Raw genomic sequence first — 17,008 nt, forward strand, 5'->3', positions numbered from 1 at the left:
TGGGGTCCAAGGAAACAATTTCTAACTAAAGGGATTTTCAGTAGGATATAGGCTGTATACTATATCATAAAAGAAAACAAAGGAAAGGTACATAAAATAAGCTGGGAACAATTGAACTGTAATAATGTAATTGGCATCTCAGTTACTTCTGCTATTTAGTGTTTCATTGTGGGGGAAGGGGAGGACATGGTGCAAATCTTTCCAACATTCATGAAATTGGGTCCTTGTCAAGGTTAGAGGAGGTGGTCTCGTAGTGACTCTAGGGCTGAGCCTCGAGCATCTGGTGTGGTGTGTGGCCACCCACAGCAGCAGCAAGGGTCAGGGCTGCTGCATGATGGGAGCCACTCATGAATAAGAATTGAGTTTCTTTCTTCCCATCTCTTTATGGCTCTACCATGTGCCATATGTCACTACTGACCACCAACTTTACTTTTCACTCCATCTCCTTTAAATATCTGTCCCCCATTTTGTGGCTTTTCTTACTCATGATTCCTGCCTTCCCTAAGCCTAGGCTTACTCCTGACTTCCTTCTTTCTCCACGTCCTTTAGCTTTGAATAATACAATCAGTTAGCCAACTCGCTCTCTCTTTGGAACTCAGACTCTTCAGAGAGATTTGGACAGAATCAGTCACCATCCCTGTCGGGCCAAGTTCTTGTGGAGCCCCCATCCAGGCCCTCCAGACAGCCCATCAGTTGGTCATCTAGACCCAGTCAGCTGTGATCACAGTGGTGAAATCATGTGAGATAACAAAAATAAAGTCACGCCAGCGTGGTCTTGGAGAGCAACCCTCAGAATAATGGCAGTAAATATGGCTAGCCCAGGTCAAGAACCAGAAACTAGTTCATTCAAAGAGTAATCTAATAACTAAATTTGAGATGCAGGAAAATTCCTTATTCTGTTGAGTGGAATAACAAGAGTTCTGATTTTTCATTTCTCTACTATTCTCTTTCATGTTTTCTACTTTAAAAAGAAAAAGAAAAGGTGGGTGCGTGGGTGGCACAGTCGGATAAGTGACCAAGACTTGGTTTCAGCTCAGGTGGTAATCTCAGGGCCATGAGATCGAGTCCCACCTCCGGCTCCAAGCTCAGTAGGAAGTCTGCTTGAGATTGTCTCTCTCTCCCTCTCTCCCTGCTCTCTCTCTCTCTCTCAAATCAGTAAATCTTTAAAATAAAATAAAAAGTAGAAAGTGGCAAAGATCAAGTGCCACAGTAAAAACAAAATCTGTAACTGGGTCCTTTGTTCTAATGTTGACCTGGCACACTTTTAATCTATTTTCTCCTTCTGTTTTTTTTATAACTTTGTTGCTCCCAAATACTAATATAATAGACCAAGCCATGAGAATTTTGCTTAGAACTGCAGAGAGTAGTTGAAGCTCACATTTGGCCCATATTCAGTTTTCTGCCACCACATAACTCTTATTCAGTCCCCCTGTGTGGGAGAATCAGGTTACATAAAGGAAGGAACAAAGCTTTCCTTTTATCTACTTTTTAATTTATTATGTCGGAGTATTTTTGTAAAAGGTTATTTTAGTAGGCTTCTGGTGGTCATGTGCGTTTCAGGGACTTATAAAACTGATGTCACAATGTTGAGGTTAATAAAATTATAAGCATAAAATATTCTAAATCCCAATTATTTTAGTTTAGGGGAAAAAAAAAAAATTCCTGCTAAGTTATTCATTACTCTGTGACTTGGGTTCCAAGGAAGAAATGTATTATCATGGAGGGAAAAAAACCTTGGCTGGAGAAAAAGATAGCAAATTCTTCAAATAAATAAACAGGCTGTTTTGTAATTTGAAATATCATCAGTATATTTGATGATGAATATCACACAAATACTCGTTTTATGCTTTTAGAATATGAAAAGCAGAAAATTTCAAGATCAGGAAGACATGTTTGTTCTGTGGGCAAGTGTTCTAAATGTGTTATCTGGGGCACCTGGATGGTTCAGTCAGTTAAGTGTCTGCTCATGTCATGATCCCAGGGTCCTGGGATGGAGTCACATGTTGGGCTCCCCACTCAGCACAGGGGAGAGGAGGGGAGTCTCTTTCTCTCTTTCCCTCTACCCCTCCCTCCCGGGTGTGCGTGCTCTCTCTCTCTCTCACACATGAACACACACCCTCTCTCTATCAAATAAATAAAATCTTTTAAAATTTTTTCTTAAATAAATGCGTCCTCCATACTGTTCATCAGTGTACAATTGGGAGGGTTTATGCCTCTTCAAAGAGGAACTTCTACACAATAATATAGTAAGGCTAAGATCTTAGTCTCAATAGATTTATACTAGGGTAAAAATAGGGACTAACTTACTTTTTCCAACTATGGGAAAATTAGGAGAAAAAAGCAATTATGTCCTATGATAAATGAGCCATTCTTAGCTGAGAAATCAGAGCATCTCTCCTTTTCATGTACTCAATTTGCACATTTTCTATTCTTTGCTTCAAGCTGTTTCTTTCATCTTACTACTATAAGAAAATTAAAATTCTACTATTGGGAACATATGAGGGATTTAATCTTGAAAGAAGTGAACTACAATGCTGTATTATTGGAGTACTCTGATACACAGTCAGAAAGATACTCAGCTTGAAAAAGCATAATATTGTTATCATTTAAAACTAAGTTTATTTGGGGGAGGAAGACACATTTTGAGTGACTCACTAATGGAAGGGCACCGAAGCCAGCTGGGGCCTCCAATGTGATTTACTGTGCATTGTCATGATAAACCTTGTCCCCGGGGCACCGTCAATGACCCCAGCTCCAAGAAACCGAGGTGAGAACCAAGACGTAGAACCATTTTGTTATATCCTGCATTTATTTAAGCAAACCAGATGTGTAGAGATAGGAAAATTAGAGCGTTATAACATTTTACAAATACAGAAAGAAGACACAGAATAATAATATCCTGAAGAAAGTGCATCCGAACACAGCTCGATCACAGGAGGACACTTGCAGTGACCACAATGAAGCCACAGCCGACACGTCCATCTCTCATTCTTGTTCTGACATCATTCAAGTAGATTTAAGAGATAACTTGGCGATTCGCTTTTAAACAAATAATAATACTAATGATTATAGTAGCCTTGAAGGGTTTGTGAGTGACTATACTATACATACAAGATGCTAGGCTTCATGTTTATTCCAATGCCGCTGTACATTATGCAGGGGGGAAATAATGTCTTATTACACGATTACTGTGACATCCACTAAAATGTGAACTAGTTTGCATAGGTTAGTCCTTTGGGCAGCACGATGTTGCTCTAGTCCACCAAGGCTTAAAGATTCACAGTGTAGAGGAAAGAAAACATGAATTAAAGCATTTCTACTAAAATATATTTTAATAGCTGGTGTTAATTTGCATAACAAAAGCCAAATTATAGTAATAACATCGTATCGTTCTATAAGCCCCTTCATTTTAAAACCATAAAGTGTTTCCATTAAAACTGTATGCTCTCAAAGTTAGTACAGTCTTACCAATTCGTCAACCACAATTCAACATTTTTGAAGCAGACAGAAGCCAAGCTGCGCAGTGACTCAATTTTGTATTTTTATCACAAGTCAAAGGCCAACGTTTCCACACTGTGCCCACAACACACTTGGTGCCACTTCTCAATGCTCAGCCATTTATCGTATGGACACTGAAGAGTGGGACTAGCATGCAGTTTTCTTTCTTCCTTCAACGTCAATCATTCTTAACAGCAACTGGATTACAAAGAAGTAGACACTATGCCAACTGGGTACCATGTGTCAAACGCAAAAAGCATATGCGATTCCATGAATATATGGAAGTAATATGGACATCCGGGGAGATATCTGCCCGGGGATCCTTCCAGGCTAGTGGATTCCAGTAGTCTAAGCATCATGAAATGATGGCCACAGAAACATCATACGATATCTTGGTTTTTTTTTTGTTATTGTTATTGTGTTTGTTTTTGATCATCAGTAGTTGACAGCCAGTTGCCTGGAAAGGACCCGAATGGACGTGGGATCCTTCAGAAAGAGACTTTCCTTTTAGCATTCCTAACTTACTTCACATAGCTTCTTACTTAACTAAAGCTTTCTCACCTCTGTGTCTCATTACCCAAAACACCCACGCTCGAGCCACTTTTAGAGCATCAGAAGCAAATAGCTAAGGTCTAATAGAAATTTACGAAGTGAATTTCATCTTGTGTAATGAATTCAGCCTCATAACAAAGTTCTTCTGTCTTGCAATAGGTATTTTAAGTCTCAAACCTAAAGTTAATGTTTATGCATCCTGACTGTATATAAATCCATCAAGAACTTTTCAGAAATAGACGGGGAAAGGTCAGTATTTTCTAAAGTTCTACACCTTTAGAGGTAAAAATACAATCAGCTATCACCTTTCATATCTGTCAGGAGCATCACATTTCCCCACAAGAAAAATACCAATCATGTATAATAAAATATTACTATAGAATAGACAAGAAGCTTGGTTGCTTGGTTCTCATTCCGAGACCATCATGGATAAACAAGGGTCATCAAAAAGGCACCTTTTTAAAAAATATATCTCTATTATAATTTTGTTATAAACTATATCCACTTTATATAAGGATGCGTTATTAAAGGGTCATGCCCGTTTTCTTTATCTTTTCATCAAAAACACTTCACTGGAGGTGAACACACCCAAAAAAAGAGATGCACCTCTTGAACTTCACTGTTCTAGAAAAGTCTGTTTCCCCACCTCCCAGACTGTTGCCAAGCCCAACCGGGAGAGGACAAGAGAGGAGAGACTGGGGTTAACTTGCCCAAATGGCCTCTTCATCATCTTCAAGCGGTGAACCTAGTGACGAGAGAGGGGCGGGTCTAATCTCATCCACGTTCATACAAGGTGCCCGCAGAAATTGTGCTTGCAAATTCCCATGTGGTCTCTGGAGGTGGGGAAGCCTGGGAAGAGGCAGGGATGCCGAGGGGATCTGACAACCAGATACGTATTTCAACCTGGGCTACGCTGTGGTGTATAAACAAGAACAAGAAGACGTGAAGAACTCGTTTTGTCACAGGTTAGAAATCGGAAGCTTTCCTCGAGCACGAGAATTAGTAAAAACGTTGACTACAAAGACGTACAACGAAAGTCATCTATTCTGCTGCTCAGCTTCTCTCAGGAGAGAGATGATCCACATTGAGTTTTGTTTTCAGAACCTTATAAGATATATCAACCTGCTCCATGTGCTTTTTTCAGGCCTGAGAATGCATCATGTTCAGAGAATCAGGTGCATGCTTTCTGTGCTTGGACATTTCACAGTCTTTAGCTTGATTTCTAAAAAATAGATTTTTTTTTTTACACCCTTCTTTAGCAGTTAGTGTTATTTATGTGTGAGATGCATGCCGCCAAATTGAGGGGAGGGGAGCCATGTGCAAAGTGGAAAAACTGTTGGAGAACATAGTTTTGAAAAATAATGCTGTAAAAATAGCGCTTTGGTATTATACATGTATGTTTCCAATATTTCTGCTGAGATGCCCAAGATCCTGACAAGCATTAGTAACAGTGACAACAAATAATTGCTCTCTGGTTAAATTCTGAGCAGACCTTAATTCCTAGAGGCTGGAAGAAGAAACATCTCGCTACGCAAACATTATGCGAAGCTAAAAATTTTAGAATTATTCCCCTAATAATTATTGACTTCTACATTCCATGAATCTGATTTTAAAATTAATAGATGAGAAAGACAATGGAACAACCAACTCCTATTTTATGGGGCTTTTCCCCAATTAAAAGTATCACTTCAAATCCGTTTCCTTTGAGCTTCCTATAAATGTGCTATTTCTCAAAAATTGTACCTGTCCTACATTTAGTCTGAAAATTTAATCAACAACTACTCTTTTTCCTAATCACAAAAAAAGTGGTCTGGGTGAAACATAAATATTTGCTTAATGATACTATAAAATTGAGTAAGTTTATTGCCCCAGTTTTAATGCACAGTCTTTTTTTTTTTTTTTTTCTGCAAGAATGTTGCAAGTTTAGCTTGCCTTTGTTGGTTTGTGGACAAGACATCTAAACAGATAGGGGTTAATTTAATCATGACTGCCCATTCCAATGCCAGAAAATCAGTCCCGCTGGGTATGAAGGAATCTGTAAAAACCCCTCAAAAAATTCTCTAGTCTTCTACCTGAATTTCTTTCATCTCTTTTTGTGTGAGTTCCTATAGATGCAGCTTGAGTGTAATAAAGCTTATTTGTTCTTTGAGCCAGAGAAAATAAAACTCTAGATTTTCAAAAAGTAGGTGCTAACTTTCCACAAGCATAAACGAATTAGCATTTGTTTCTGGACTCCTAAACACTTCCGTAAAAGGTATTTTATAAGATATTTCCTTAATTTCTTTGCCTATGTTACCTAAAGGAGACAGCCTCAAGATCGATACATTTTATCACATTTTTTAAACTTTGCTTTTAGCCTCTTTGTCACAACTCCAGAGGCAAGCCCTACATGAATGCTACCCTGCTGAGGTCTAAATACATCAGAAAAACAGAGTGGCTGATGGACGTTAATTTCTCCAGCCACCTTGACCGCAGAAAGTGCCCGCAGGGTCTTGCATTTGAAATTCAAGATAGGACAACAATTTCTTTTTTTAGTGAACAACCTGTTGGGCCTTGATCTAAAATTTCTGCCGGCATTTTCATCTCCCCTCCTCCACCCAATATGGGTTAGAAAGTAAAAACCAGAAGAAAGTAGAAAAGACGTCTTTCCCATTAACTTCCATTCCTGGATGTAAATAGCATTTTCCAGAAACACACACACACACACACACACACACACACACACACACACACACATAAACCTGATCATCTCTCTGTGGAGTGGGTGACGTTTTGCTCACTGGTTGTGTCTCTCGCACACCTTGTTGTCTTTGGCTCCTGTTTAGTTAGCTTTACTTTTAAATTGACAGCGGCATTATGTTAAAGAAAGTTGCTCAGTAAACACCTAAATCACTTATTTGCTAGAGTAGGCGTCTATTTCCTAAAGGTGTAAATCCTTCGAAACTAGAGTGCAAGGCAGCAGGAGAATCTCAAGCAACTTCTCAAAAACATGTTTTTCTGATGAGCAGGCTACTAGAAGGGAGGGCTGTTAGGTTATCAGCCGCACTTGTTGCTTTAATTACGGGGATGGGCAGTGCAGCTGCCTATGTTACAGAAGCTTGAACCTACGTGACATGCAACAGGGTCAAAGCCCTTAGGGAAATAATAGAGATGACCTTCAACTTTGCCCTTTGCAGAGTAGCTGTGACCTTATTTGGTCCTGACATTCTATGGAGTCAAGCATAGACTTGGACCCACAGAATGTAAATGAAGAGTAGGATATGCCTTGGTACAAATGAGAAACAAAGAGACCCAAGTCAGCCTAGGGAACAAGGAAATGTCTTTGTTTGGGAGAAGTTTCTAGGTCCCGAAGGCCACCAGTCAATATAATTTTAACCAAATCGCCGTTCTGCCACTCCTGACGTTTATTACATTAGGCAATTTTCACTTGAATTGGAAATTCCCTAATGACTCAAAAGCTAAATGGTTTTTAAATTATTGGCTGTGTTACTGAATTACAAGAATTGGCTTCTGGTGATTCCAAAGTGACAGCTAATAAGTTTCATAGACTTGTTACGTGTAAGGGACAATCAACATCTCTATTAAAGTCTACAAAAATACATTTCCCAGAAGTGTTCAATAGCCAATCAAAGGAAATCATTAACCCAATTAGCAGCACCGGGCCTCCAGACCTTAAGGTTTTGTGTACAGGAATTACTGAAAATGCTGCTGTTCTGAGCCCAGAAGTCAGTCTTTTTTCCTGGTACCTATGTGTCTCATTGTCAAAGTGAAGATAGATTATTGTAAAATAACTGCCAAGTTGTCTTAAAAGTATCTTCTATCTTTTAAAAAGATTGGGTTTAGTATACATTAGAATAAAGCTCAAAGACAAGGAGAGAGAATTAATTAACAAACTCAATGTAATTGGCTGGGAGCATCCCTGTTTTCCCAGTTCTCTGCACCGTGCCATACATCCAGCCGTCGTCGATGGGCTGTACGTTGACGATGTAGTCGCCGTCCCTGAAGGAGACCTCATCTTCGTCCTGGGCACTGTAATCATACATGGCTCGGTAGGTCCTCTGAGAAAGGAAAGAGGGGATCACACGATGGAGACCAAATAGTTATGGCCACACATGCCAATCATGACAGACCAGCTTACACAAAATGAAGTAACTATGAGGAATGTTCCCAAGTATATTTCTTTCTAGAGATCTCCAAACCAGAGCCTAGCACTAACCTTAGTTGCATGCATCTCAAGTTGACCAGGCTAGCAAAAAGGGTAATGTTTGGGGGCCCACAATGGCAATCAAGGAAGCCTCTAGATACAATAACTAGCCCATGAAAAAGTAAGCTTTGAAGCGGTAAAGGCAACTTCTCCCAGCTTCAATTAACCCTTTAGATTATGTAGATTCTCCCCTATTCCACATTCTTCAGAGAACAAAATCTGCCCTAGGGACAGACAGAACCAAGTCACCACCAAGTCCCTGCCACGGGCCCCTGGCAGAGGAAATGAATTTTTCTTAATTAAGACCAAAGAATTTTTGCTTTCTTTTAAAAATACATGTATATAAAATAAAAATACATAATACACTCATTTTGTAGGTTTTAGAATCACAGTGATAGACGTTTAGCATCTAAATGTTCTGAATATTGAGGGACACATAGCTGAATCCTTGTTATAATGAGGAAATTATTCACTTCCTAACTTCGAACTATGTTGAAGCTTTGTAGCTGTGGTAATCAAAACACTCTGAGAGTAACATAAAAACAGATCTATGAGACAGAAGAGAGACCCCAGCAATAAACCCATGTATGTATGGTCAATTAATTTATGACAAAGGAGCCAAGAACACATAGTGGGGAAAGGACCATCTCTTCAATAAATGGTGCTGGGAAAAGTGGTAAAAAGGGAAACTTTTTTTCAAAAGAGTGAAACTGACAACTATCTTATCCATACACAAAAATTAATCCAAAATAAATTAAAGACTTGAATGTAAGACCTAAAAAGATCAAACTCTTGGGGCAGGGGGGAACATAAGCGGTAAGCTCACTGACATTGGCCTTATAAATAATTATTTGGATTTGACACCAAAAGCAAAAATAAACATGTGCAACCACATCAAACTGAAAAGTTTCTGTGCAGCAAAGGCAACCACCAACAAAATGAACCTACCAACTGGGAGAATATATCGGCACATGACGTGTTTGACAAGGGGTTCATAGCCAGAATATACGTTGAGTTTTGCCATACTTGTTTTCATTAAAGACCAAGAATTTAGTTAATATTAGCATCAGACAGTCTCAAAATTAAGTGAATCCATGGGCTGAGGAAACTGATGGAGGCAAGAAGAACTTTAGAGCAGTTAAGAAGAACTGACAACTGCTTAGAAGGACCACCTCTTTCTCCGTGCTCAGGCTAAGGTTTCTGTGTAAGACAGGTTTGGAGAAACAATTTCAGCGTGAAATGCCCATCAGGCAAGATGACCTAGAGCACTGCTTCCAAACTGCACATTCAATGAATGAATCTGTAAGCCCTTCAAGATTTCCAGTAGAAGGATTTAGAGACTTATGTTGGCCATGTCATTTGGGGGTTAGTGGCCATTTTGATTACTGTCAAAATTGACAGGTTAATGTGACCAGATATTTGTACTTTTAGACCTGAAGGAAGATCACAGTTGGCTAAAACCAATCATGAAGTAACAACTAGGATATCGCTCCGAGACAGTCTTTGTATGTTTTGCTCTTTACACATGTTCACAGCATGCCTTCCTTTCTCAGTGGTTTTGCCTCTGTACGTTTTCTGCTTTCTTCAAAGGGGTACAGAAAGCAAAATGTTGACATTCATCCCTTATGTGAAAATAGACACTATTCAATGCAAGTCTGTTCCACGAGTATTTCTATTTTGGAGATAAAATGGGAAGAGGAGACACTTCAAATTGATACTTACTAGATTTGGTGAGTGCTGCATTGACCTCATGGATGAGAGGCTGGTCTGGTGCATGTACCCATAGCCTTGGGAATGGCTTTGCTGGTAGGCTCCAGGAAGAACAGGCGCTGTACATGAACACACACACACACAAAGATTCCTCAAAGCGAGCCTCAAAATAGCCCTCCCGAGCCCTCAAGGGACCTCATGCTCTGCTATACTCTTCTGAAAGAAAATGCTGTGTTCAGTGCCATGTGAAATTTGGATAGTGACATTATAAGTGATCTCTAGATTAGTATAAATTTCATCAATTAAGGACATATACAGGAAATCAGTTTAACATGCAGTTAAATATATTAGAAATAGTTGTAATTCTCTACTGCAGAGGCTCGGTTCAAACAGCACAAGTACAAAACAAGAATTTACCATCACCTTTTAACAAAATCACCTTTTTACTGAGCTATGTAATCCTCCTAAACATTTTCCAAGATACAAATAAGAAATTTTTTAAAAATTACATTAGATCGTCAAACCAAGAACAGAGTATAAATGTTTACACAGAATACTCACGTAACAGATGCACTCAATATTTCAAGACATATAGCTAAATATTTACCTTTACAAAAATGGTAAATATAGCATATAGTTAGCAACTTATTTTTGTTAAGCAATTAATAATGAGTCTATACCCCCAAAGAAAACTTTATTTAGAATATATAAATTCTCCATTTTATCTTGGCTGTAAGTCAAAACTAAGTCATCTAAATATGTTACAAAAGCCTAAAAAACCAAACCATGTAAAGAATTTCATTAACATCCTTCTACATCAAAAGAAAAGAAAATAGTACCAAAATAGCATTCACTCATTTTGTGCTATTCTCACCACTAAATATGACAATCAAAAGACATAGCTCCTGTTTTGAAGAAAACCCAATTTTAGAGAAACGAACACAGAAACTAGAAAAAAAACCCACAAAATCAGTAGATGTATGCTTGAGTGTGTGTTTCTCTCTAAGTAAATGTAAGTACTTATAAACAGGAGCAAGGAGCTGGCTATGAATGGCAGGATTTTAGTAGCACACTCTTCATTGGGTTTTGAATACTCACATGAAATATTAGTAAAACTTGTATGATATAATTACCATAAAAATCCACAATAGGTTGCCAGTGTTGTTCAATCAGGTTGAGCATTAATTAATCTAGGTTGATTTATTTAGGACAGTTTTTATAATAAAAGAATAAAGCAGATATAATTCTGGGGTACCATGAGTAATTAATATTTTATAACTGGTATGTTCATTCTTTTTTTTTAAAGATTTTATTTATTTATTTGACAGACAGAGATCACAAGTAGGCAGAGAAGCAGGCAGAGAGAGAGGAGGAAGCAGGCTCCCTGCTGAGCAGAGAGCCCGATGCGGAACTCGATCCCAGGACACTGAGATCATAACCTGAGCTGAAGGCAGCGGCTTAACCCACTGAGCCACCCAGGCACCCTGGTATGTTCATTCTAATGATACATGAGAACATCAAACTTTAAAGAAGTTTAATCATCAGAAAATTACAAATCATAAATGTGTTCTCCAGATGATAATGGTATTAGGTTGAATAGGAATTTTTTAAAAGTTCTTGAATTAATTTATACTGCAATGCTATTAGAAATCATGTTTATTTAAAGTCTAGATGTGGCATCAAAGAGAAAGCACTGAGATCTTTACTTGGACTGTGGTACATTCCAAAGTTGTTAGAAGTGTTAAATATAAAATACTTCAGAAAACAGCACTTTTTAACATTATCAACTCCATTTAAATATTTAATGCTAAGAGATGTCAGGAATATTGTCAAAATTCACTCATGAAGCAAAAATAATGAAATCCCTAAAAATATCTAAGCTCACTTAATTAGCTGAGGAACAGAGCCATTTCTGTGTGTTGGAAGCATGGGTCATTCATTTCTTCCCTCCTTCAATTCTCAGCAAATATTGACTGAGTGAGTTAATGTGTGCACAGGGCTTACTACACTTCCCATCTCTTAGTAAGCCTCCATAAATCTTAGCAACTATCAATGTCCACTATGTTCAAGACATGCCAAGCATCAAAGGAAAGGGGTGACAGAAACAATTGCCCTTCTGGAGCAGTAATGACCCTGGACATCAGTCCCTTCCCCAGCTGAAGAAATGGCTCTGAATACTCAGTTAAATATGTAAGTTGCTTTTAGTAAGTTAAATATGTAAGTCAAGGACTCCAGACTGGGTTTTCACCATGTAAACAAGTCATTGCTTCATTAATTATTATTTTAATCTACTTATAAATTCTAAAGGTTAAATTCAAAAACCCCATAAATCTACCTAAAAACTGAACTTTTCATCCTTCATTACACTATCAAACTGTGACCTTCACATTTTGATGTACAGAGTTAAGCACAGCCCTCTTAAAATATTTTAGGGGAAAAACTATCAGGAAAAGACGATGATGAAAATATTTTTAAACATGCTATCTTGTATGCCGTGATGTGTTGATGTGTAAATGGTTGTGGTCATCATCCCCCTAGTGATAATTTGAGAATGTTGTTGAACAGTGTTCTCTAATGTTGGATTTTTAGAAACCAAGTATATTCATACTCGTTCAGCTCAGATCTGACCTTCAAAGAGCTCCCGTAGCTATGGTCAAATATAGCAGGAAAAGAAAGCGAAGTATTTGTCCTTCTGTGTAGGTTGGAGAGAGCAGGAAAGAGTTTAGAAGGAGGAACATTGGGACAAATATAATCTATCTCATTATTACATTTTCTTCTCATGCCTTTATTATTTTCATTTCTCTCTTCAGCTGCATTACTTAACGCATGTTCCTTCAGGGCTATCAAACTTTGTTATCTACCTTATACCTGATACAATAAAAGAGTTTTTAGGAAGCTCCTAATTAGAGGTATGAAAAACATAACTAAGAGCCCAGAGGAATCAACTTACTAAAAGCAAATGCCAATTTTACAAAAAGGCAAGCATTGCTTTTTTTTATTGTTTTGCTATACGATTTCTTTTTTGCAATGCGTAGGCAAAATAAACAATAGGAAGTTTAAAACAATGGCTTTGGAAATTGGGTTTATTAAGAATTTGAGTGAAAGATAGCCATTCCATATGAGTATGCTATTTCTTCCATGAAAATAATGGAACCCAAAAGGTTTTGCAAAAGCAAGACATTAAGCTAATTTTGCAACTAGCAAAGACTTCTTATCACAAAAAAACACATTGTGCCCTCTTCCTTAAAAGAGTGGTCAGATTCCACCAACACTGATACAGATGGATGGTGGTTCCATGATGGTCTTCCAGAAGGAGAGTCCTGAGGTTGAGAGTTTTTTTTTTATTGCAATTTGCCTAAAAGCCATAAAACAATAGCTTTAGGGTCTACCTGGGTGGCTTAATCAGTTAAGCGTCCAACTGTCAGTTTCAGCTAAGGTCATGATCTCGTCATGGCCATGAGATAGAGTCCAACATGTGCTCCATGCTGAGTGTGGAGCCTATCTGAGATTTTCTCTCTCTCCCTCTGCCCTCCCCATGCCCCACTCATGTGTACTTGCTTCCTCTCTATTTCTCAAAAAAAATTATTTTTAATTAAAAAAAACAATAATAGCTTTCATTATCCTAAGGCAATAACAAAACACACAAGTGTAACTCAATTTTTATTTCACATTGGTAAGATTTATTGACTGGAGATTGGGAAGCTCACTAAAGTTCTAAGGATTTAAGGTTTGATTTGGAATGTCCCATAGTATTTATAAAACCTAAATCTGTCTTTTAGAGCACAATAAACTTCTTCCACAAGCAACCAATAGTAATATTTTCTATTTAATGCTTCTTAAAATGAAAGGAGATAAAACCAAGATAGAGAAGTAAGTAGACAAGAAGATCATAAAACAGAAGGTGAAAATGGAAGAAGAAATGTTTTTTTGGAGGCTTCATAAATCTGAAATTGGAAAAGTAAGGAAATAGGTGTAAACATGCACAGTAGAGTAAATCAACAATAATAAAGGAGAAAAAATTCTCAAAAAGAAGCCAGCCTACTGTGGGGAATTCCTTTGGGGTAGATAAAAGAGGAGGAGGATTATGGAAGTGTCCCTGGTGTGCACAGTGTGTCTCACATTGCCATGTCATTGCTAGAAAAACTCTCTAAAATAGGTATCATTCCCTCTTTAGAGAATAAAATTCAGAAGCTTGGAGATTAAGCAGGAGGGCAGCAGAGCAATGGTCTCTGCACAAAAAGAACACCAAGATAAAGGTCTGATGTCCTTCAAAATGAGGGGGAGGTTTTGAAAGCCTCACAATGACAGTAGCGTCATAGTAGATGGCCAAACTCCAAAGGCAAAAATAGAAATAAAAGTAGTGCCTTATTGATGTCTTAGCCCATTAGGGTTGGTATTTAAAAAAATACCATAGACTGGGCAGTTGACGCAACAGATTGTTTCTCATTGTTCTAGAGATGAGGAAGTCCAAGCTCAAGACGCTGGCAGATTCAGTGTCTGATGAGGGTCCATTTCCTGGCTCGTAGACACACTGCTTCCTTTTCCCAAGTCCTTAAATGGCAAGCAAGGATGAGGGAGCTCTCTGGGATCTCTTTTATAAGGGCACTAAATTTACCCTCTTGACCCAGTCACCTCCCAAAGGCCACATCTTCTAAAATCATCACCCTGAGGTTCAGGAATTTGATATGTGAATTTGGGAGGGACACAAGCATTCAGTCTGTAACAATTAGCTAACTACAGATGTAACACCAACAGAGAAAATAATTTTGGGGTTTTTCTCAGAGGCTTGCTTTTTTTTTTCTTTTAATCACAATAAGGAAAAAATTACCCTTCAGAAGCTTTCCAATAAAGCATATAGGATGCAATGACATTACTGTCATTTTTTTTTAACAGTTGACTACAGTTTTATCAGCTAATAGGGGTCAAAGAACTTAATGAGTTGTGGGATGTTTTGTGTGTGTGTGCATTTTTGTTTTTTTGTTTTGTTTTGATTTGGACAATCACAGGGAAATTGCTAAAATGAATGAAGACATGACTATAAGTGAGAAAGTATGAAGATACTGCTGGTGGTGAAATAAATATTAAATAATGAGCTAAACCCTTATTAGATCTCATCTAGGCCATGAGCAAGGGGGTTGAGCTAATTGGTCATCAGATAGGCCCATGATGTGGGCCTTTTTGTTCAAATAGCTCTTTCAGGTGCCATCAAGGGTTCCAAATCAGAGCCTCAGGTCCTCATGACATCTGATTCTCTCCACAATTCCCAAGTGGGTACTAAACCCACATTCATGCCAAATAACAGCAGTAAGATGATTTTTTTTAATCTGATAGGATTCTGAGCACTATAGAAAGTTCTCCTTCACTGCTGAAGACAGAAACAAGCCAGATTGCCTCCAGGTTTTAGTTTGTTGGTTTTTAATTATAAGCTGTGAAGAGACAAGTGCCTAAGAAACCAGCTTGCTGCATAATAAACCAAGAATAAACAGACTTTATCATAAAAATGAGATAATCTATAATTGAGTTGAAACCACCAAGTTCCAAAGACATGCATAATCATCACTGCCATAAAAACAAGTGCTCAAACTTTGGAAATCATATGTAAAAATAAAAGCAATCATTACTGCTTCATATGTTAAATTTCTAGCTCTTGCGAGGTCCAGAAGTTGTGGGAAGGAAAAGGGAATTGAGACAGGGAGAGTCAGTTACTTCCTGGGTTTCCACTCTGGTTGCATATGGAACTCACCTGGGATCTCTTAAAACCGTGGTATGTCCAGGTCTCCTAGACCAATGAAATCAGAATCTCTGGGGTGGGAGTGGGAGGGACTGACCATTGGTGTCTTATATTTGAAGGCTTCCAAGTGACTGAAATGAGCAGCCACAGCGAAGGACCACTAGTTACTGTCAGCTTCCTTCTCCCCAACCCGACACAAATTTAGAGGCTCATGTGACCCTTTATATGTTATTCCCAAATTCCCACTCTCCCCCTGAAATGGACTGAATATTTCTGTTTCCCCCCAGCTTCCCAAAAACTCATCTGCTGAAACCCAAACCTCCAAGATGTTCTAGGGAGGTGAGCCTTTGGGAGGTCATTAGGTCATGGGAATGAAGCTTGATGAATGGGATTAGTGCCCTCACAAGAGTCCAGAGAGCTAGCTATCTCTCCTCCCATTGGGTGGAGACACACAGAGAAGAGAGCCGTCTCCAACCTGGGAAGAGGACACTCTCCAGACTCAACCATGCTGACACCCCAGTCTCGGACCTCCAGCCCCCAGAACCAAGAGAAATCAATTTCTGTTGTTAGTCTGCTATCTACTCTATCGTGTTCTGCGGGAAGGGGCTAAAACATGTATCTCCCCCATGACTTGTTTGTATTTGTGGAAGCAAATGTTTAACCCTGAACTGGAGAAGTGACCAGGGATTATGGGAAGAAATCTCAGGGCGAGGAAGCTCACTGGAGAATCATTCAGCCACTAACATACAGCACTCAGGGCAAGGCAAGCGCCGTGAAGCACCATCCAAGGAGGGCAGGCCAGGAGAAGCCGACCCCACTTCCTGGGGGCTGACCAAAACCAGACCTGGTTACCGTCTCAGAGGGAAGGCGGGGGTTGGGAGTGTGCAGCCAAAAAAATGTCTTTACAGATTCAAAAATTATCCCTCAAGCCAATGCTAGTTTCCTAACAATTTTCTCCAACTATACCCCAATACTATCTTTATTTTCATTTTCTATTCTTAGATGAATGCTATTACTACAATTGCAACCCTCTTTTGAGAAAATCCAAAAATGTGCAAGTATTTTACCACCTGTATGTGTCCTGGTGAAACTTAGCGGGGGAGAGATGCATCACAGGACTCTGCTTTCCAAGGACTATCAAATATGAACACAATACCATTTAAATAAATGAAATCTTACAAGTAGGAGGACAACTTCAGTTTGCTCAGGACTCCCCCAGTTGCAGTGAAGGAAGCTCTGCTGTCTGGGAGCCCCTTGGTCTCAGGCCAGTTAACACAGCTTGTCCCCCTACTTATAACACACCAGGCCCTGTG

General features: G+C 38.8%; 1 protein-coding gene across 5 annotated transcripts in view; it reads right to left on the reverse strand.

Moving 5' to 3' along the window:
- Nucleotides 1-2,790: 2,790 nt before the first annotated feature.
- Nucleotides 2,791-17,008, reverse strand: part of NEBL (nebulette) — a 368,185-nt gene continuing 353,967 nt past the window's right edge. For all 5 annotated transcript variants that reach the window (XM_082742122.1, XM_082742121.1, XM_082742123.1 and 2 more), the window contains 2 exons: nt 9,977-10,083; nt 2,791-8,108 (listed from right to left, as the gene is read on the reverse strand). In XM_082742122.1, the coding sequence (XP_082598248.1) occupies nt 7,932-8,108; nt 9,977-10,083 (284 nt within the window). In that variant the 3' untranslated portion in view covers nt 2,791-7,931. The remainder of the gene's footprint in view (nt 8,109-9,976; nt 10,084-17,008) is intronic.

Source organism: Mustela nivalis (genome assembly GCF_964662115.1).
Source record: "Mustela nivalis genome assembly, chromosome: 7".
Classification (NCBI taxonomy): Eukaryota; Metazoa; Chordata; class Mammalia; order Carnivora; family Mustelidae; genus Mustela; species Mustela nivalis.